The sequence below is a fragment of the Engraulis encrasicolus genome, chromosome 6 (assembly GCF_034702125.1).
Source record: "Engraulis encrasicolus isolate BLACKSEA-1 chromosome 6, IST_EnEncr_1.0, whole genome shotgun sequence".
Classification (NCBI taxonomy): Eukaryota; Metazoa; Chordata; class Actinopteri; order Clupeiformes; family Engraulidae; genus Engraulis; species Engraulis encrasicolus.
The window spans coordinates 34,391,373-34,413,368 of NC_085862.1; the positions used below are offsets into that span (position 1 = coordinate 34,391,373).

Below are 21,996 nucleotides of genomic sequence, written 5' to 3' on the forward strand. Positions count from 1 at the left end.
CCTTCTGCCTTCTGCTTGCCTTCTGGTGGCGTGTAGGAGTTGGGCCGCCCAGGGGTTGGCATTGATTGGCGTGCGCGTGTGTGTGAGTGTGAGTGTGTGTGTGTGTGTGTGTGTGTGTGTGTGTGTGTGTGTGTGTGTGTGTGTGTGTGTGTGTGTGTGTGTGTGTGTGTGTGTGTGTGTGTGTGTGTGTGCGCACGTGCGTGTGTGTGTGTGTGTGCGTGCGTGTGCACGTGTATGCACGTGTGTGCGCGTGTGTACGCATGGGGAGGGTGTCAAAATGTCTCCGGTTGGTGCTGTTCCCTGTAGTGTGAAAGACACACAAATAAGCCCTTTCTCATTTTCTCCTTCCTGCTTCTCTCCCTCCATCTCTTTTTCTGTCTTCCTTTTCTTGCTCTCTCTCTCTCTCTCTCTCTCTCTCTCTCTCTCTCTCTCTCTCTCTCTCTCTCTCTCTCTCTCTCTCTCTGTCGCTTCTCTGCTTTCGTTCTTGAAGGGCACTGCTCATGGGTCTGACATCAAATCCGCACATTAATGACATGCACCTGGATATCAGTGGCTGCGAGGTATCTTTTCTCTGTCTTCACACAGTGTGTGTGTCTCTCTCTCTTTTTTTCTCTACCACCCCCTCTCAATTTTTTTGAGTATGTGTGTGTGTGTGTGTGTGTGTCTATGCGTGTGTGTGTGTGTGTGTGTGTGTGTGTGTGTGTGTGTGTGTGTGTGTGTGTGTGTGTGTGTGTGTGTGTGTGTGTGTGTGTGTGTGTGTGTGTGTGTGCGTGTGTTTGTGTGTTGTGTGGATGTGCATGTACGTATGTGTGTTCCTCCTATTTGTGTAAATGCCATCATGCCAGCCTTTGAAATGACAGGTTGCTGACTTCAGCTTCTGACTGAATATTTAACACAGAAACGTGCAAATCCACCAAAACTGTGCATGTGTTTCTACTAATTGTGTGTGTGTATGTGTGTGCGTGTGTGCGTGTGTGTGTGTGTGTGTGTGTGTGTGTGTGTGTGTGTGTGTGTGTGTGTGTGTGTGTGTGTGTGTGTGTGTGTGTGTGTGTGTGTGTGTGTGTGTGTGTGTGTTGTGTGCAATGTTTCCCATTCTGCATCTGTTTGTTCCTCGTTAGTCTATGCCTAAACGTCTGTTTGCATGCAAGTGTGTGTGCATGTGCGTGCATTAGGGGTGCATCGAACCCCCCATGATTTTTAAAATGCAGTTACGTATATATAAACATCATTATGTTATGTACATGAAACATGTTGAACCATGAATTAATTAATATATTTCACACAACAAGTGATATTAGCTGTGGTTGCACCACCCTCATGTCTGCTTCAAAAAACATGACCCAAATACTAACACACCAAAAAAGCTCAAATGTAATTTCAGAATGTTGTGATGTTAATGGAGTTGATTTTCAGACAGGTAAGACATCAAATCCATCCACACACTAAGTTCTCTGAACAGAAAATAACGGTACAGAGACAGTAGATTAAAGATGAACCAGCAGTCTTGGGCAAAAATCTCCTAGTGTTGTTGACTGAGTGATCTTGGGAAGCGTGGCTTCCCAATCCCTGTACCAAAGTCACTTGAAGATATGTCATCAGGCGTATTACCAGATCCAGATTTCATTGCCAAGAGCCTCTCTGGTAAATTATTGCGTTCATCTGGTGGAGTTGAATCACCTAGCAACTGAAAGTAATGGTGTTTTGACTGCTGTGCACTGCAGGATTTCTTGAACAAAGACAAGTCATTCCAAAAGGTGCCTTCTCAGCTTTAGTACAGTTGTTCCACCATGACAGCACATTAAACACACAAAGAATACAATGAATTGATATTGTGTTGCAAAACAGCCATTTTGACTGGATGTAGCAGCTTGACCACTCATTTGTCCTCATGCAAAGCACCAGGACGCCCGAGATTGAAGTCTGTGGAACTGGATCAACAGAATAAAAGTCCTTTGCACCAACGCAAATGTCTACTGTATAGTACTTCTGTTCTAAAATTTTGACTATCTCCATTATTATATATTTTCTGTTTTCATTGGGGTGCTGGACCCAGTAGACTTCATCCAAATGTAAAAATATTTTACACCGCGTGTTTCTACAGTATTTTACACCGCGTTTCTACTGGGCATAGAACATTTTTATTATACAGCCATGGCAATACTAGGTCATAAGGGGGTTTGATGCACCCTAGCGTGCTTGTGTGTTTGTGCATGTGTGTGTGCTACACACAACCGTGTGAGTCCACCCTTTATTCTGGCATAGTGTAAGCTGGTCTGTCTTCTCTCGTTGTCCTCCTAGAATACATTTGAATCTTAAAGACAGCAAAGGTTTTCTGAAAACAGTCCCATTTCATTATTTCTCCTTTTGCCTTTTTTTCTCTTTCTCTCTGCGACACCCCTTCTCTCTTTTTTTCATTTGCTTTATCTCTCTCTCTCTCTACGCAATACGCCCTCTTTTTTTCTCATCCTCTTTATCCTCATTGTCTCTCTGTTCTTTATCCCGTTCTCTCTCTCTCTCTTTCAATTCTTTTCTTTCTCATACTATGCCTTGTTCTTCCTTGTTCTATTCTTCTTTATTCTCTCTCTCTCTCGCTCCTTTTTGATGCTGCACTCTCTCTCTTTCCCCTATCTTTTCTCTCTCTCTTTATCTCTCTCTCTCACTCTCTCTCTCGTTCTCTTTCATCCCCTCCCTCTCTCCCCTATCCCCCCATCTCTCCCTCTCTCCCCCCATCCCCCCACCTCTCCCTCCCTATCTGCCTGCGTCTCAGCTCAGGTCAGCTGGGGCTGTGGTGCTGCAAGAGCTCTTCCCCAGGGTGTCCTCCATCGCCACACTGGACATCTCCGACAACGGTGAGCTCAGCTGGGCCAGCACACAGCAACACCCCTCCCCTCCCCTCCCGGCTCCCCCTAGACTGCCACACTGCCACAGGAGCTCTGCTGTGCTGTGGCTGCCTCTGCTCTCTGCTTCACTGGATATGTGTGGGCACAGAGGGACCTCAGAGTTTGTGTGTGTGTGTGTGTGTGTGTGTGTGTGTGTGTGTGTGTGTGTGTGTGTGTGTGTGTGTGTGTGTGTGTGTGTGTGTGTGTGTGTGTGTGTGTGTGTGTGTGTGTGTGTGTGTGTGTGTGTGTGTTTGTGTGTTTGTGTGTGTGTGTGTGTGTGTGTTTGAGAGAGAGAGAGAGATGTGTGTGTGGTTGTGTCCGCTTTTTTCTGTGTGTGTACACAGTGCACCTTGTGTTCGCCTGTCACTGTATCTCTCTCATGCCTATGCATAGTATGTGTGTCCCTTGTGTGTGCATGACAGAGAGAGAGAGAGAGAGAGAGAGAGAGAGAGAGAGAGAGAGAGAGAGAGAGAGAGAGAGAGAGAGAGAGAGAGAGAGAGAGAGAGAGAAAGAGAGAGAGAGAGAAAAGAGGAGTGCATGTGTGTAGTCATCCCTGTCCTTGTGTGTCCTCTGTCCTCAGGTCTGGATGGGGACTTACTCACGCTCCTGCCTGCTCTCTCCAAACACCCTTCCCTCAAGCACCTCCACCTGGGCAAAAACTTCAACATTAAGCACAGGTACACTGGCAAACCACGCACACTGTGTGTGTGTGTGTGTGTGTGTGTGTGTGTGTGTGTGTGTGTGTGTGTGTGTGGATGTCTGTGTGTGTGTGTCGCTTGCGGGCCGGCATATGTGCGTGTGGGCGGGCATATGTGCGTTTGTGTGTGTGTGTGTGTGTGTGTGTGTGTGTGTGTGTGTGTGTGTGTGTGTGTGTGTGTGTGTGTGTGTGTGTGTGTGTGTGTGTGCGTTTGTGTGTGTGTGCGCGTACGTGTTTGTGCATGAGTATACGTGTGCATGAGTGTACAGTCTGTCTCTCTGTCTGTGCTCATGCATCTTAGAAGAAGCGTAGGATCAACACACACAAAATGTCAAGACATGGAAACATGCGTGCCCTGCATTATTTATGAAAACATATTAATGACTTCTTGGAAGATGTTCACGGGAGCTTAAAATCGATAGCTGTGTCAGATCCAATGTCTCCGCTTTTCCCCTGTCCCACCTATAGGCCTAGTATACTGTTCAGTCTGGCAGTCAAGCCCTTTTACTTTAACCTCCAGAATTATGATAACATGCCCACTCCGCTTAAACGTCAATCTCTTAACCTCCTATTGGCATTTAGTGTCAATATGAATTGTATATTAATAGCTGATGGTGAATACTGTAGCACTCAGCATAATGCGATTAGACATGGTGGTTATAAATTATAACACTATTGATAAGAAAGATATGAATGATAACGCTATACTATGGTACATAAGTCTTTTCAAAGGCTATTAGAGTGTTCCATTGGTGGAATCATGCACATTGTCTTTTTACCTTACCTTTTTTTTATACTGTTTCCATATGTAACTAACTAAATGTAATATTTTGTGTTGACACTCTACCTAATATCAACCGTCACCCTAACCCTAAGAGTAGATACATAAACATATGCTGCTGTGTAAGTATCCGTATAGTTACATGCATTTCTGCACAGACAGTAACTAATTGATGTGAGAAAGAGTAAAGTAGAATAGTTAAAATCAACTTTAGCCACAACTGCTGTTGGAGTTACAATCAAGTCTCAAATTCTAACACTGCAATTGTGTCTTCCACCTGCCTTGGCATTTATCTCAAGATATTTCTCTAATGGGCTAATGTACTTGAGTGGTGATTAGTTCACCCATTAGGATACTGTGAGTCATCTGAGAAAACTATTACATCTACTGTAAATAAATGTCAGCTACCACCTGCCTAACTATCTGGTATTAAGTTGAGTAAAAAATAATACCTCAGCTTTTGCTTCTCCAAGCAAACACTCACTGAGACTCCACAAAGATGTGATTCCAGACATGTACTACGTAAAGGTAGATGGAGAAGTACTTTTACAGTGTATCTCCCTCATTAGCTACAGTGGAATATCAGATGTGCAGGGCCATAAATGAAGAGTTCAGATGCAAAATTCCAAAATTCCATTCCATTTCTGAAGACCTGCAATTCTGTATTTTTAGAGAACCCCGTTGTTGTTTTGGTTTACATTCATGTACTTCATAATACATATAAATAGTTATATTACATAAATTAAATAAAAAATATGCAATTTTGATAGCTTTGTATTAAATAAAGATTAATTAAGATTATTTTCTGAAATGACACTCAGGGGGTTTTGCATCTGAACTCTTCAAATGAACTTTTTTCATCACCAGCAAAAATGGCTCGCAGGTGTTAATCTTACTAGTAGCCACACATACTACACTCACTAATGGGTCAAAGTGGCTACTTAGTTTTCTTTCCTACCAGCCAAACTCAATTTAAAAAAAGCATTTGGCCAGTTTGCGCGTGTTAATGTAGAGCCCTGCTGGTGTACAAACTATGTAAGATCATGCACTGGTGCGGATGTACGTATCAAGTACAAGAGTGCTTCCATTTCTCCTTTGCAAACCTCTGGATTTGACCAAGTAAAAGCATTTCTGAGAGCCGCAACAATGTTTCAGCTCAAACCGAACTCAACTAGACAATGTTCAACTCAACTGAACTGTTCTCGTCCTCTCCAACAGCTCAGCCAAGCCAACAGTCCCATCACCATCAAGGGAGCTTTCGTTCACTCGTTCCACTAACCCTTTTGCCTGGGATATTTAATTCAATTTCTGGGCATCAGGGATTTTGTTATTAATATGTGGCGGCACTCCCAGGATTCCTGGGGAGAAGTGGGATGTCTGCTGTGCGCCATGTCTGGAAAGGGATTATACAACAGCGGGACCTCACAGGAACTTTTCATCCGCCATGTTTTTTGGGCCCCATAGTAATGTGTTAATGGATGACAGGCAAAAAAATACTGTTTGGACGTAATAATCTCTGTAATCCTCTCTTTCATCCTCTCTCACTGCTATTCTCTCTCTCTCTCTCTCTCTCTCTCTCTCTCTCTCTCTCTCTCTCTCTCTCTCTCTCTCTCTCTCTCTCTATGTCAGACTATTTTCTGTGAGTCGCTATCTCTGTCAAAAATGTAATGAATGTGCTTGTGTGTATGTCTGTCTCTGTGTGTCATTCTTCGTGTGCGTGTCCATGTGCGTGTGTGTGTGTGTGTGTGTGTGTGTGTGTGTGTGTGTGTGTGCGTGTGTGTGTGTGTGTGTGTGTGTGTGTCTGTGTGTGTGTGTGTGTGTGTGTGTGTGTGTGTGTGTGTGTGTGTGTGTGTGTGTGTGTGTGTGTGTGTGTGTGTGTGTGTGTGCGTGCGTGTATGTGTGTGCGTGTGTGCGTATGCATTTGTGCCTGCGTGCATTCTGGATGGGATGATGTTTTGGCTGGCAGACTGCGTGCTTTTGTGACTACATTTGTGCATTTCTGTCACGTGTGTGTGTGTCTGCAGAGTGCTGGATGATGTTCTTCAGAAGCTGGTGCTGATGATACAGGAAGAGGACTGTGTAAGTAATGAGCTTTACATCCACCTGTCTCCACGTGCGCAAGTGTATGTGTGTGTGTGTGTTAACTCACTGCAGACACACACACACACACACACACACACACACACACACACACACACACACACACACACACACACACACACACACACACACACACACACACACACACACACATACACACACACACACACACACACACACGCACGCACACACACACATAAGGACATTATGCACACACACAGTCACACTCACTCACACACATAAGGGCATATGCTCAGACAGTACCACACAAAACACACAAGATAAGCACAACAGGAAAATGTACTTACACACATGGCACATTCAACCAGCCCATAAAGAGGCATCATACTTCCTCACCCCACACTGCATTAAATGCTTGAGCTCACATACAAGGACATGTGCTTAAACACACACACACACACGCACTCACACACACACTCACACACACACACACACACACACACACACACACACACACACACACACACACACACACACACACACACACACACGCATGCACACTCGCACACACATGCACGCACGCACACATGCACGCACACACACACACGCGCGCGCACACACACACACACACACACACACACACACACACACACACACACACACACACACACACACACACACACACACACACACACACACACACACACAACACACTGTCTGGGGCACCGTGGGGCAGAACATATTGTGCTGAGTGAATAATTCAGTGTGTTGACACTGAGGCGGTAGACAGGCGCTTCTCTCTTTGTATGACAAACAGCCACGACCCTGCCTGCCCCACCTCCCAATTCATATCCAACACCCCCCACCCCCATATCGCACCCCGCATCACACCCCGTCCCCCCGCCTTCATCCTCTTTCCCATGCGTCCTCCAACCCAGATGCTTCCCTTACCTCTTATCTCTCTCTCTGTATGACAAACAGCCCCAACAACCCTGACTCACCTTGCAATTCATATCCACCATCTTACCACCCCCACCCCATATCAACCCCCCCCACCCCACCACCCCATACAACCACCAAACCCCCACCCTAAGCCAGCTGTTTGGCTCTTATGATATATACTCCATATATGTTTACTTCACTCCCCCTCCTCACTTAGTATGACAAACAGCTGTCATACCGTCCTCCAATGATAGCCTTTAAGCTCCTTCTCATATTCCTTCCCCTCCCCCCTTCAAATTACATACCTTTTACCAATACACCTTCTCTAAACCTCCCTGTCTTTCCACCCCTCCCCACAACCACACACACACCCACTCCATGTCACCTCTAAAACCCCTCTGTCACTAACACACCCATCCATAACCACGTCCCCCACCGCACTACCCCCCCCCCCACACACACACACACACCCACCTCCTCTAAACCCCCTTGCCCTCAACTCTCACACCCCATTCACAGCCATACTGCTGTGGCTCACAGCTATACCCCCAATTAGGGGTGGGCGATATGGCGAAAATGTTGTATCACGATTTTTTAACATGAAATCACGATTTCGATTTTTTATCACGATCTTCCATCCAAAAAATAAAAACAGCAAAACACAACTTTCATATACTTGCAATTTGTAATTTGCAGTCAATAAATCGTTAACACAATGAAGATACTCTCATAAAGTGTACAATTGGAATACAATAATGTAAAGAATAAAGTGAAGACAACAACATAAGTGAGAAAACGTCACTCTGATGCTGATAATAAACATCCCCACTGCAAGACGATCTATACGATTTCTCCACTTTGGCAGATTCGAGACGATCTTTTACTCAATATCACGATTCACGATTTAATATCGTCATATCGCCCACCCCTACCCCCAATGACTGCTTTAGCACCCCTTCCCTCTGTACCCCACCCCATCATCATCATCCATACCCTTCGCTCCACACCCCACACCCCTACACCACCTCCCCTCTGTCTCTTCCTCATTAAGCCTCCAGTGGTAGAGCCTCTTTCTTTCTCTCTCCTCCCTCTCTCTTCCCTCTCTTCTCTCATTTCTTTCCCAGTCTGGCATCCTCTGCCACCTGCTCCCTGTTTACGTTGTTTTGTCCTGAAGCAGTCTGGAGAAAGTCTGCCATGCATATAGTTGACACACACACACACACACACACACACACACACACACACACACACACACACACACACACACACACACACACACACACACACACACACACACACACACACACACACACACACACACACACACACACACACACACACACACACACACACACACACTGCCTCATGCTGTACATCCTGTTCAGTTCAATCTCATACCACGGGCGTTACTGGTTGAGGACAGTTAACGCAGTTTACCTGTCGAACATCATGGTAAAGGAGGTCTTTTTAGATACTCTCATAATATAATAAGTGTGTACAGTATGTTCCTGTTCTCTAAAAGGGTTTTAGATATTTTGGTACTTTATTCAGACAGGACAGTTTGAGAGTGTGACAGGAAATGAGTGGGAGAGAGAGATGCGGGAGGATCAGGAAATGACCTCAGCCCTTAATTGAACCTGGATCCCGGGCATAACAGCAAGGTGCCTTAGCTGCTCGGGATATTGCCAAGGCCTCTCAAAGGTTTTCTTGAGGACAGAGTGAAATATAAGAGCCGGCACACTGTCAAGAATAGGGTCATTTCACGTGAAACTTTGGGACCCGACCGACACGGATTTCAATCATACTTGGTGTGCCTATTTAGTAGCAAGGTAGCACCCCAGAACAGCATTGGTTTGAATCTGACACTAAGAGAAACAGACTAGGAAAGGTTCACATGTGAGGGTAGGACACTATACATTCAGCCTTGATTATATCAGTCAGTGTTAGTAAAAAGCTGTCTGTGGTGTTGTTTGAAAGCTCTTTTCTGGCTCTACAAATTACACAATCAGCTTGGAATACAACAACCCTCAGAATATGAATTATGATAAATTGAAAAAATAAAAATGGAATATAAAAAAACTTGTATTTTAAAATGTCCAGTTCCTTGTCTAAACATAGCCTGCAATGTCATGAACAACACCTGAAATTCTGGTGTTTGGTTCTTTATTAATTTCAGAGATAATGGGACATAAAGGTTGAAATGAGTTGTAATGAAGTAGTAATAGAATAGTGTCAGGGACAAGACTGGACTGGCCATCTGGCATAACGGCCATTTTCCCGGTGGGCCCTGCACCCTCATCGGTCCCTATTCCAGGTGTTCAAAAACTACACAGCTTCTGTTTTAAGGGTGGGTATTTGCAACTGGCTCACGATTCGATGCGCATCACGATATACATGCCACGATGCGATTCTATCACGATGCATTGCGATTCATGTATTATTACGATGCATTGCAATATTTACTTCATTCATTTTCTTTGAAGCTTCACATCACATCACATCATGTGGTTGTTTTCTGGACTAAAAGGTAACAAAACTTTGAAAGGCCGTATCACGATACTGCATCCTTGCATCACAATACAGTATCATGACTGGCGTATCACGATTATCACGATTTACAATATTGTCACAGTCCTAGTTTGTATAGCCTTATGCATCATTGCTTCTTCCTTTCTTTCTTTTTCTGTTTATTTTGCGTACGTATGTGTTGGATGTCTTCTTAGTGGGCCTAGAGCCTGTAATGATAAAGTTCACTTCACTGTCTAGTCTAGCTTTCAGCCTCATCTCAACCCCATTCTCTATGATGCTTTTGAATCTTGCATTTCCCCCACATTTGAATGCAAATGTGTTTTATAGAAACTCACAGCACATCTTTAAAACTTCAGGACAGACTGGAGTTGCACAATACTGCATGAAAAAAATATTGTATTTTTTTGTGAAGTTGAAGACAGTCGAGGGGAAAGAAAGAAGTGCAGGAAGGCAATTACTGAGAAATGAAAGAGGAATCAAATGTCTCTCAATAGACTAGGCTGTGTGAATTATTCTTTCCCATGAGTCTGTTCTTTCTCTCTGAGTGTCTTTGTCTGTCTAACTGTCTTTCTGCCAAGTCATTCTCTTGTTTTGGGTTCTCTCTGTTTCTCCCATCAATTTTCTTGCTCTTTACCCCATCTAAAGTCTCTTCATTACCTTTTTCCTGCCTCACTTACTCTTTTATTTGTCACATTGTTTTAAATGTATCTTCCCCTTTCGGCGACGTTCTTTTCATCATTTCAATCACAGACTTTCCCTCTCTCTTCTTTTTCTTCTTGTTCTTCTTCTTACTCTTTTTCTCTCGCTCTCTCTTTCTTTCTCTCCCTCCCATTTTCCTCTTCATCTCTCTCCTTTTCTCTCTTTTGTCCCTCTCCCTTTCTCCCTCATTCTCTATTTCCACCCCTCCTTCTCTCTTATCTTTGCTCCTTTGTGTTTGTGTCTACGTCTCATGGTCGTTTATCCTCTGTCCCCAGGTGTTGCAGTCCTTCTCTCTCTCTTTCTATTTCTCTCTCTCTTCATCGCTCTCTCTTTCATGGTCGTTATCCTCTGTCTCCCAGGTGTTGCAGTCACTGTCTCTGGTAGATTCCAGGCTGCTCTTTCTCTCTCCCTCTCTCCCTCTCTATCTCTCTCTCTCTCTCTCTCTCTCTCTCTCTCTCTCTCCCTCTCTCCCTCTCTATCTCTCTTCTTCTTTACATGTCCTTACTCAGGCTGCTCTCTTCTTTTTTACATGTCCTTATCACTATACTCTCCATGCTCTCTCTCTTGTCTCACCTGGCCCTCTCTCTCTCTCTCTCTCTCTCTCTCTCTCTCTCTCTCTCTCTCTCTCTCTCTCTCTCTCTCTCTCCCTCTCTCTCTCTCTCCTTCTTTACATGTCCTTACTCAGGCTATCCTCTTGTCTGTCCCAGGTGTTGCAGTCCTTGTCTCTGGTGGACTCACGGCTGCGCTCCAGAGGCACGGTGCTGGTCAACGCGCTGGGCAGCAACACCTGCCTACGCAAGGTGGACCTCAGTGGAAACAGCATGGAGGACATCGGGGCCAAGATGCTGAGCAAGGCACTGCAGATCAACACCACTCTCAGGCAAGCGGAGAGAGAGAGAGAGAGAAAATGAATCCGAGAGAAAGACAGAGAGAGAATGGGGGAGAGAGGGAGAGAGAGAGAATGAGGGAGAGAGAGAGAGTGAGAACATGAGGGAGAGAATGAGCTAGACAGAGTGGGGAAAAGAGAGGGAGAGAACGAGATAAAATAAAGGGTGGAAGGAAGAAAGGGTGAGAGAATGAGCAGGGCTGTTGACAGGTTTTGGGACAGAACCATCTGGAAAGCCCCCCTCCTCAATACAGTCCCAATTCTGGGCCCCTACTTTCTCTGGGCCTGGGACAACTGACCCCTCTGTCCCCCTCTCATTGACGGGCCTGAGAATGATAATGCGGGAAAGGGAGAAAAGATTAAGTGATGAGGAAAAAAAGAACGTCAGGGAAGGAGTTAGGTAGTAAGAGATTGAGCGAGAGAGTTATTTAGACAGGCTGAAAGGGAGAGTTAGTTACAGAGAGAAACAGAGTGGAGGAGTAGAAGAAAGGGAAAGAGGAGACGCTCGGAAGATAAAAGTGACAGAGGGAAAGAGATCTATTGAGGTGCTGCCTGCAACTCCTCTCCCACAACACAACACGTTTTTGTCACACTCAGCAAATTGATTCTGAGTGTCTTGAAGTTTGTGTGTGCTCAGTCAGCGCTTGCTCTCGGGACCGGGTTGCCAGATGAGGCTGATGATTTCCAGCCCAAAAAATACTCAAAACCTGTCTGGAATCACTAATTCCAGCCCATTGATTTCTATGGCCAAAATTGTTTCTTGCTAAATGCCATTTTTACCCGCAGACGGCCATCCTGAGCAGGCGTCTAAGGCGGAAAACCGCCCAATCTGGCAACACTGTCTCAGGATCGTTCTGCTGGTCGTTCTACAGGGCTTGGCTCTGTAAATGACAAACAAAGACAAGTGACTTACACCCAGCCATAAACAGCCAGAGCCAATCAGAACAATTCCCCCAGGAGCACTGAAAGCCGGGGCTGAAATTTGATTGGCTGTTTAAGCTGAAATAGCTACGACCTTTTTGGCAGTACCGAAGACCAAATCCCCCACGCATCTTTATTGATATTTTTATAGAGATGAGAAAACAAAACAAAAGACTGAGAGAGAGAGAGAGAGAGAGAGAGAGAGAGAGAGAGAGAGAGAGAGAGAGAGAGAGAGAGAGAGAGAGAGAGAGAGAGAGAGAGAGAGAGAGAGAGAGACACAGAGACACAGAGACACAGAGACACAGAGAGAGAGAGAGAGATGAATGGATGGATGGATGGATGGATGGATGGATGGAGGCAACGTAGAGAGAGAGCTGGAGGATATATGTTAGAAAATGACAAGTGGGTTTTTGTTTGTGACTTCATTTGTGGTGAGACTCTTGTGGGTGGTGGTGCGTAGAAAGCTGTTGTTATTTTTACAGCCCCAGATTTCTCTCTCACCACCCCCCCCCCCTCTCTCTCTCTCTCTCTTTCTCTCTCTCTCTCTGTATTTCTATCTTTGTCTCGCAGGAGTGTGACATGGGATCGGAACAACACCACTGCAACTGGATTCTTGGATGTGGCTCGTGCATTGGAGCAGTGAGTTCAGACTCTTGTTCTGCAGACAAAAACACGTGTGCAGAAAAAACATGCACACGCACACACATACGGATACACACACACACACACACACACACACACACACACACACACACACACACACACACACACACACACACACACACACACACACACACACACACACACACACACACACACACACACACACACACACACACACACACACACACACTCACACACACACACATACACGTATGAGTCATTTGCTCATACATGAAGATAGAGACACACACTGTCGTTCACACAAACATTCACACATTACTCACACAACTGCCAAAGTGTGCACACACTTTAGACCACACTGAAGTAAACACAGTCCTACTTGCGCACACACACAGACACATACACACACACAGACACACACAACACACACAACTCACACACACATTTGCACTTACACCCCCAACCCTTTCCTCCTCCTGATGCTACCCTCCATGGGATGAGACACGGGGCCATGAGATGCAGTGCTGCTATTATTAATGCAATACTGTCAAGTCGTTAGTAGATCCTGTCAGACATGACCTATACGTTTGTCACTTTGTAGAGAAGGCCATGACTGTAATCAGGCCCAGGGCTCTCTTTGTTTTTTCATCTCAGACACTTGTGGTCCAGGGTGAAGCTATAATTAACTCCCAGTCGGGCTTGTGTAGCGTCAAGTGGTTTTAATATCATCCGTCAGAGGATGTTACTGTACACCGAATGCAGTGGCGACATGTTGTAAAATGCTTTTTCGCCCAACACGTGTGAGGCACCTCAGAGTTCTGCCCTGGCTTGGTTTATTTATTGGTCAATAATGCTCAGGGTGCGCAAACTCAAAGCAAATTCCATTACTGTATCTCTCCATACCTCTCATTGAGCATACCACTATTAAAACTGTTCTGTTATATACTGTTTGATAATAAGGTTGCCATACCATGGCTTTTGCTTATACAGCATAATATCACTGGAAGAAGAGCTGGATTTCCTTTTTATTTTTTATTTCTCATTATTGTACAGTAATTGAGAACATTACTTTGACATTACTATGCCAATTTTTTGTCAAATTGACATTACTATGAAAATTAGACATTATTTTGAAAAGTGTCTAATTTTTTTAGTTAGACAATTTAGATATTGGCTTTCAATAAATTATACTTCCAGTTCAGTTCATTTTAAGCCCCAATTCTTGATGTTTGCATTGCTCATGCTAGAAAGCATGAAAAAAAGCAAAGCAAAATTTCTTCAATTCTCTTCTCACTTAACAAGCAGTTAGAATGAATAGAAAACCAATATGAAAATCACAGTCACTTCATGTGGTAAAACCACAGTATATCAGCCAGCAAGTACTGGCAAGAAAAGACCGTATTAACCCAGGGTTTTAGGTTTTAAGCAGATAAATGTCACACTTATTTGGGTGCCGCAGTGCTAGTTGTTCCTGTAATGAGAATCGTTGGTTGGGTTGGTGAGGGTCGAATGGGATTCCTGTCAGCAGGCTGGCGTTGGCGGAAGCCCACAGGGCATACACACACACACACACACACACTGATGTGCTCGCTCCAGGAGGCTCCAAAGTCTATTTGCTAGCAGCATTAAACCAGTTCTCATTAAAAAAAGGAGTGAGAGGCAACCTCACAGGAAAGTAAAAAATCTGGATTTGCAATACTGGATGAGGCTTGCTATGTCTCTTCCTCTTCCCCAAATCAAATCTTTATTTTTACACACTCTGTATACTCCAATATTTTTTTTATAGAGAGAATGTTTTACTTCCAAGCTCCTCACCAGGCAATTGGGGACATCACAGTCAGAGTGATATTTAGTTGAAGTATAAAGAGTCTGGCTAGTTATTTTAAAGTCCTCCTCAGGAACAGAAAACTCAGGCTGCTTTCTTCAACGTGGATTCCGGACATCACAGTTAGACTAATAAGGAGGAGAGGTACAGTAGGCCAGGTAGAGTAATCATAAAGGGCTAAGGCATGTTCAAGTGACAGATGGCTTTATCGCTAAAACATGATGTATTGCATGGGATACTCCTTCTCCCAGGGGGTATAAGAGTGTGAACAAGAGTGTGTGTGGTATTGGTATAGAGTTAATATCACCCCCTCCTCAAAATTTTAAAGACTTCCTGTGAAGGGACATATTGCTACAATAAGTGCCTGCTGTCATGACAACTCATACAGCACATTTAAAACAGCAGCAGTTGAACCAATAGAGTATAAGATATATATTGGGGCAAGATAATAGAGCTCATCGATCACACAGGATGAATGAGAAATAGTGAGAAAAAAAACACCCGTGCACTTGTACTTCTATACAGTATCACTGCAAATGTTCAAGCGGGCATGTGTGTCTTGGTAGCTGTCCTTGGTGCTGGAAAGACTGATGCAGAGATTGAAGAACTGAATGTCTGCTTGCATCCCCTATAGACATAGACAATAGTGAGAGCAGAGCCTGAAGCAAAATGGCAAGGCACGGAGAGGGATAATTTATGGTACTAGGGCGCATGATGTGTGGGTGAGCAGGGAGGATTAAATATCACACAGTAGAAACCGGGAGGTGGGTGAGTTGATAGCTGTCAATTATATTGTGGGCAACAATAGAATAAAGTAGCATATGTAAAATTAATAATTAATTAAAAGAGAGCTATAACACCATAAAGCTGGTCTACTACTGACATAAGTGTGAAAAAAGTGATGGTGCACATAAGAGTAGTTGTTTTTGTAAGACTTCCTAATAATACAACGTGTTATGCCTAACTAAGGTCCATTTTGTCCGCAAAAACCTCTGAAAGGGTGGACGGATTTTTACCAAATCGGCAAGGGCAAACTGCAGTGATTTTGCAAACATTGAAGTGTGGAAACTAGAGATGCACCGGATCCTGATTTTTAGGATCCTGCCGGATACCGGATCCACTGCTTAAGATCCTGCCGGATCCGGAACCGGATACCGGATCCTACGAAAGGGTTGAAACACATAGCCAACTCGCACATGTGGGCCCTTTTTATTACGTTAGCGCAAACTATTTTTAGGACTCATTGGCTTACTGCCACACTACCTTCAACGGCCGCTTCCAAAGGGCTTTCACTCCATGCAGCGATTGGGGTTGTGAAAGACTGACTGAAAAGCCTAGGCTACGTAAAAAGTAGAGATGCCCCAGATCCTGATTTTTAGGTAACTGCCGGATACCGGATCCACTGCTTAAGATCCTGCCGGGTCCGGATAGTCTGAAAAACCCTATTATCCTGCCGGATCCGGAACCGGATCTTGGATCCTGTACATCTCTACTGGAAACAGTAACCTAATCCTCAATATATCCAAGACAAAGTTGTTTAAGGTAAAAAAGGCAAGCAAGCACCTTCCCAGGTAGTAGAGATGGTTCTCTATCCACATTAATGGCCAGGTAGTGCAGTGGCTCTCCGCCTTCCATTTCTTAGGCGCCACACCATCCATCAGTCCCTGTCATGGAACCTAAACACCAGTCTCGTTATTTCTAATGCTCACCAGAGGTTGCACTTCCTCCGTTCGCTGAGGAAATTTGGGATTAGTCAACCAGGCATGACCCACTTCTACCGTGTCATCATCGAAAGTGTGCTCACCTTCACTCTGGTTTTAGTATTTTTTTATGTTCAGGTTTTAGGTTTTAAGGCAAGTAGAAGCTGGAGAGGTTTGTTGATATGTAGTGACTCAAAAATCATTGGTTGTAGAATACCACACACACACACACACACACACACACACACACACACACACACACACACACACACACACACACACACACACACACACACACACACACACACACACACACACACACACACACACACACACACACACACAGAGTCAATTCTGATGCTAATTTAGGTGACGTTGTATTTCGAGGCTTATGATACAGGCCTGGGAACCGCTCCCCACACACACGCACACACGCACACACACACACACACACACACACTCTCTCTCTCTCTCTCTTACCCTCTGGGAGAAGGAGTAACCCATGCAATACATCACGTTTTAGGGATAAAACCATCTGTCACTTGAACATGCCTTAGCCCTTTATGATTACTCTACTACCTCGCCTACCTCTCCTCCTTTTTGGTCTTTGAACATACAGTATAGCTGTAATCCTAGCACTTGTATTCTCAGGCTGTTAAAATGGGTACAATAAACTTGTATCTACAATCTTGTTAAAAATGCACGTTATTGCTTATAACTGTAGCTATTGCATATAACTGTTTTTGTTTACACCAAAATGGTCATGACCAAGTCTTAGCCGGTTTCCTAAGACTCCTTGCATTGTCATTGCAATGTTATGATGTAGTTGGGTGTTTTCAGCAAAGAGTAAGTAAGTCCCGTTGACGGGTCCATCTTCATTGAGAGGCTATTATTAAGGCACAAGATTGAAGAAGTTTTACATTTTTAAACATCTGCTGTGACTGTCTAAACTCAAATGTGCTGAAAAACGTAGATGCTTTGTAGACGTTTGACGAAACATGCCTTTACTGCTTTTGACTTTGTAGAGAACAGTGATGGTCAAGTGACCTGTAGTACAGTAGAGTGCGACGAGGTCGCTGATGTAGGCGGAGGCGATTGCTTTTATTGCCCACAATGTACACAGCAAGACTCTTGACATTTACACTAACCCAAACAGACAGCCAGTGGAGGGAGGGAAGACAGGGCATAGTTCACACAGCACTGGAGAAGAAGAAGAAGGAGAAGGAGAGAGATTTATCTCTCTATCAAATGCAGTTGTTTTTTTCTCCTGTACCTTCCTGTTGTGCTGCCTTGTTGGGTGTTGGTTTGTTTCTTTTGTTCTTGTAATCAGTCCATCTCTGTGGCTTAGGGTTTCTTTAATTGTTCCTTATGTGTGTGTGTGTGTGTGTGTGTGTGTGTGTGTGTGTGTGTGTGTGTGTGTGTGTGTGTGTGTGTGTGTGTGTGTGTGTGTGTGTGTGTGTGTGTGTGTGTGTGTGTGTGTGGGTTTCTTTTGTCACATCTGTGTCTTCCCCTTTTTTTACTCTCTGTTTCTGCCTTTGTGCATCTGCGTGCGTGCGTGCGTGCGTGCGTGCGTGCATGCACATGTGTGAGTGCGTGCATGTGCGTGTGTTCTGGAGGCACAGGTGTGTTTTTCTTTCTTTCTTGTTTACCTTTTTCTCTTGCCCTCTCCTGCTCAACCCCTCTCTTGTTCTCTTTATCTTTCTATTTCTCCCTCTCTTTTCCCTTGCAGTAACTTCACATTGCAGTATATGCCCCTTCCTCTCAGCGACATCACGCAGGCCTACCGCAGTGCACCTGAGAAGATGGAGCAGGCTCTGACCAAGGTAGAACCACTGTTTACATGTTACCTTGTAAGGGTTTCTTCAATTTCTTCACCACCTGGGGCCAAAAGGAATTTTGTGCACCGTGGGTCAAAAACAAAGGCTCATGTGAGACCTTAAATGTGAAATTAAATTACAAATGTGTCATATTTTATGTAAGATTAAGATATGTAAGATAAGCTTGGGACACAGGTGGTAGAAAATAATGCCTTGTGGCCAATGGGCCCCAACTGAGGGCTGGGCGACATGATGAAAAACACACAGATAAAGCGTTAGAATATGAGGAAAAAGAAAACAAAATAAATAAATATGGTAAAAAAAGGCAGAAAGCAAGAGGTTATCAGTACTCCGAGCTAAGCTTCTGTCATCTTTCACCAATTGGGTAGTTCTTCAGGCTAATCTCACAATGATTCCTCATATCTAAAATCATAAAAAATGGTTAATTCAAATGATCAAATCTATAAAATATGCAGCAAGGTGAACTAAACAAAACTGATATGATTGTTCTTTTGATGTTATTTAAAATGTACCTGAGCATTATGAGTGCTGGTTTGGATCGGTGGAAGAGCTGCACGATTTGACGGCTTCAAAAAACAAAACAAAAAGACGTTGCCACATCCTTTCTGAATTCAAATCCAACTTGCCACCAGTTCACACATTTCTCACAGGAAATGAGGCCAATAAGTCAGCCAAATAAGTCAGCATTCACCTTTACACCCATACCAGAGAGGGGTGTAAGTAGCTGAATCGTGCTAATTTGTCTATTTACATCCGTGTGCAAATAGACACTCTGAGATTAAAATGATGGATAGGCCTACTTATGCGCTTGATTGGTGTTGATAAATGATTATTATTAAGTAATGGCCCAGCCCTGTTTTCTACTGCCAGCACCATCCCTACTTATCACACAGCGGCCAAACGGCCAAACGGTTTGACTCCATCATCCCACACCACATCCCCACTCAGCTGCTCTTGTGTTTACCATCCCACACCACATCCCCATTCAGCTGCCCTTGTGTTAAACTCCAGACTCCTCCTGAACAGAGTTTAAATTGGACCAGAGCCCTCAGGAGCTCAGCTCCACCTCCTCACCCCTGGCCCTGCTGCAGTATTTATCATAGGGCTACTGTAGAGAGAGATATTGACCACAGAGTAAAGATGGGCTCCTTAGAGAAACTTGTTTAACCCTTGCTTTTGCTTTCATTATATCATACTGTATGCCAAGCCAAGGAGCGATTGTGTGTTTTTGTTTCTTGTTTTTCTTCTACAGTATATTAAAGGTCTGCACTTCTTGATTTTTATCCAGTGATCAGGGACACTGTGAAACTTTTAATTTGAGGCGTTATAGGGGCATTTGTCAGAAGATGATTCCTGACTGCCAAATGTAGCTTGTACGTAAATAGCTGAGACTTGTCAGCCCATGGTTGTTGATCTGGGCATTTTAGAAGATGATTAAGTCATCTCACAATTGCTGCAGTGTCCCTTCAACAGTCTTGGCTTTATGTGATCTGTGATCGGTATCAAGATAAATCCATTGTCTGTCTTATAGACTTGGGAAAAGTGTGCTTGAAATTCTGATCCTGACAAATCCTCAGCCTCTCCATGTAGTTGTTGAGCATCTTCTTGTGCTTCTGACATCCAACATCATCGCTGGCACTTCTACTCACATCCATCAATCCGTACACCTTCGTTAACCAGTCTCCCCTGTATATACAGCACCACGTCTTTGACAGCTTCACATACGGTGACCTGGTAAGGTGTTTACCAAACTATCCGCTATTCCGATCAGGGCTGTCTATCCGTCAGACAGGCACCTCTGGAGAGCGGCACTTAAAGGGTCTTGTTTACTCAGATGATTGAAGTTTTGATGTGGTTTGGATTGTGTGCACGAGGCATTTAACTCACCGCCTGCGTTGATTGAAGGCCCTCGCTATTTGCTTTAGGCGCGTGGTGAACGTGTTGAGGATGAGGTCGACATGGTAGCGTCAATAAGTCTAGACAGCACGCCCCGACCAGGCCTGTCAGAAGACAAGAGGCACTTGTCAGATGTTTATCGATCAGAAATATGAGTATTGACATCATGGTCTGTGGATATGCTGCCTTTTCGAATGGTAAACGGTGCTCAAGCAAAGATGCTCAAGCAAAACCACACCTGCTCTCTCCCACAAACACACACAGTATATTCTCTCACTTTCCCTATTTCTTAATCTCTCTCGCTCGCCTTCTCTCCCCAAGCACATGGATATGCACGCGCCCACACACACACACACACACACACACACACACACACACACACACACACACACACACACACACACACACACACACACACACACACACACACACACACACACACACTCAATTCTGATGCTAATTTAGGTTACACAGTACATGTTGTGGTGTTAATTCAACACTTAAAGAGTTAATTTGAGTCCAAATTATGTCAAATCAACTCTCTAAGTGTTAAATGAACACTGCAGAATTTACTGTGTACATTGTTGTATTTTAAGGCTTATGAGGCAGTCCAGGGAATCGCTGCGGCAACAAAACCCACCAAACCAACCAGAAATGCACTCTGCAATGAGCAGGGTTTGTTGCACTCCCTTTTTTCTCACTCAAATGTGTCGAAATCCATCAGACAAAACTTTTTACCAGTATGGATTAGTAATATACTTCAATTTATTGCTGAAGAAGAACATTCCAAAAAACTATTGCAGCTTTTTCCTAACTGTCATGACAGTGAGTGAACAAGTATCTTTTGCCCTTTTCAATACCGTGGAACATTCCTGTTGCCTTGACCTGAGGTCTTTGGAATATGCATTAGTGCCGTGCGAGTTGCGCTATTTCCATGGCCTCCTTTCAATCAGACGTAGTGATGCCATTTTGTTGCAACATTTCAAACGGAATCCTTCATTTCAGGGTCACTGCACTCGTTACTTATTCTCATGCCCTATCAGAATATCCTAACGTTTGATTCAGTTCAGTTCAGTTCCCACCATTTTGTGTTTTGCGAAAACACTTCTGGATCTGTTTCAGTTACTTTGTTTGTTTATTTTCCACGACAAGTCTGTTTCAGTGCAAACCAACAGACTAACTAACTGCAAAAGTTCCAGTTCCCTGTAATGAATTTTAACAGAGTAGTTGCATGCCCATCCAAGAACTACTGGGGGCGAAATATATTGGCTTACAGGAGTACCACGCTTCCCAGTGTTGTTCAGCATTACAATTAACAAGCCACGGTATGATTCACAATGCAGTATACTGAAGAAACAAGGGACTATGCCCACAGCAGAGACCTCTTCAGCTGGGCCCACACATCCATACCCGCGCCCCCTCCCCACCCGCCTTATCCCTGCTCGACCTTGGGCAGTATGCGCTTTATGGACATCCTGTCAGCATGGATGGACTCCCACAGGGGGCCAGAGCTTACAGCCTTACTGCATTTTCATAAGGCCACTAGCAGCTATGGGGCAGAACCTCTCAAGACATCCATTTTACAGGTCGCAATAAATCTCGTGCTGAAATTACATGTGTCCACCTCCAAGCTTGTAATACATGTCCTTTAAAGGGCTGAATTACAAAGAAAAAAAACACACACACACACGCACACCTTGAAGTTCACATGTCATTAC

The 21,996-nt window shown here is 44.2% G+C and overlaps 1 protein-coding gene across 1 annotated transcript in view; it reads left to right on the top strand.

Moving 5' to 3' along the window:
- The window catches only part of LOC134451553 (capping protein, Arp2/3 and myosin-I linker protein 3-like), an 81,020-nt gene that overhangs the window by 27,264 nt on the left and 31,760 nt on the right, over positions 1-21,996 (top strand). Inside the window, exons 17-23 of the mRNA XM_063202059.1 lie at positions 491-560; positions 2,768-2,849; positions 3,460-3,556; positions 6,382-6,436; positions 11,296-11,468; positions 12,966-13,034; positions 18,274-18,367. Coding sequence (XP_063058129.1) covers positions 491-560; positions 2,768-2,849; positions 3,460-3,556; positions 6,382-6,436; positions 11,296-11,468; positions 12,966-13,034; positions 18,274-18,367 — 640 coding nt within the window. The remainder of the gene's footprint in view (positions 1-490; positions 561-2,767; positions 2,850-3,459; positions 3,557-6,381; positions 6,437-11,295; positions 11,469-12,965; positions 13,035-18,273; positions 18,368-21,996) is intronic.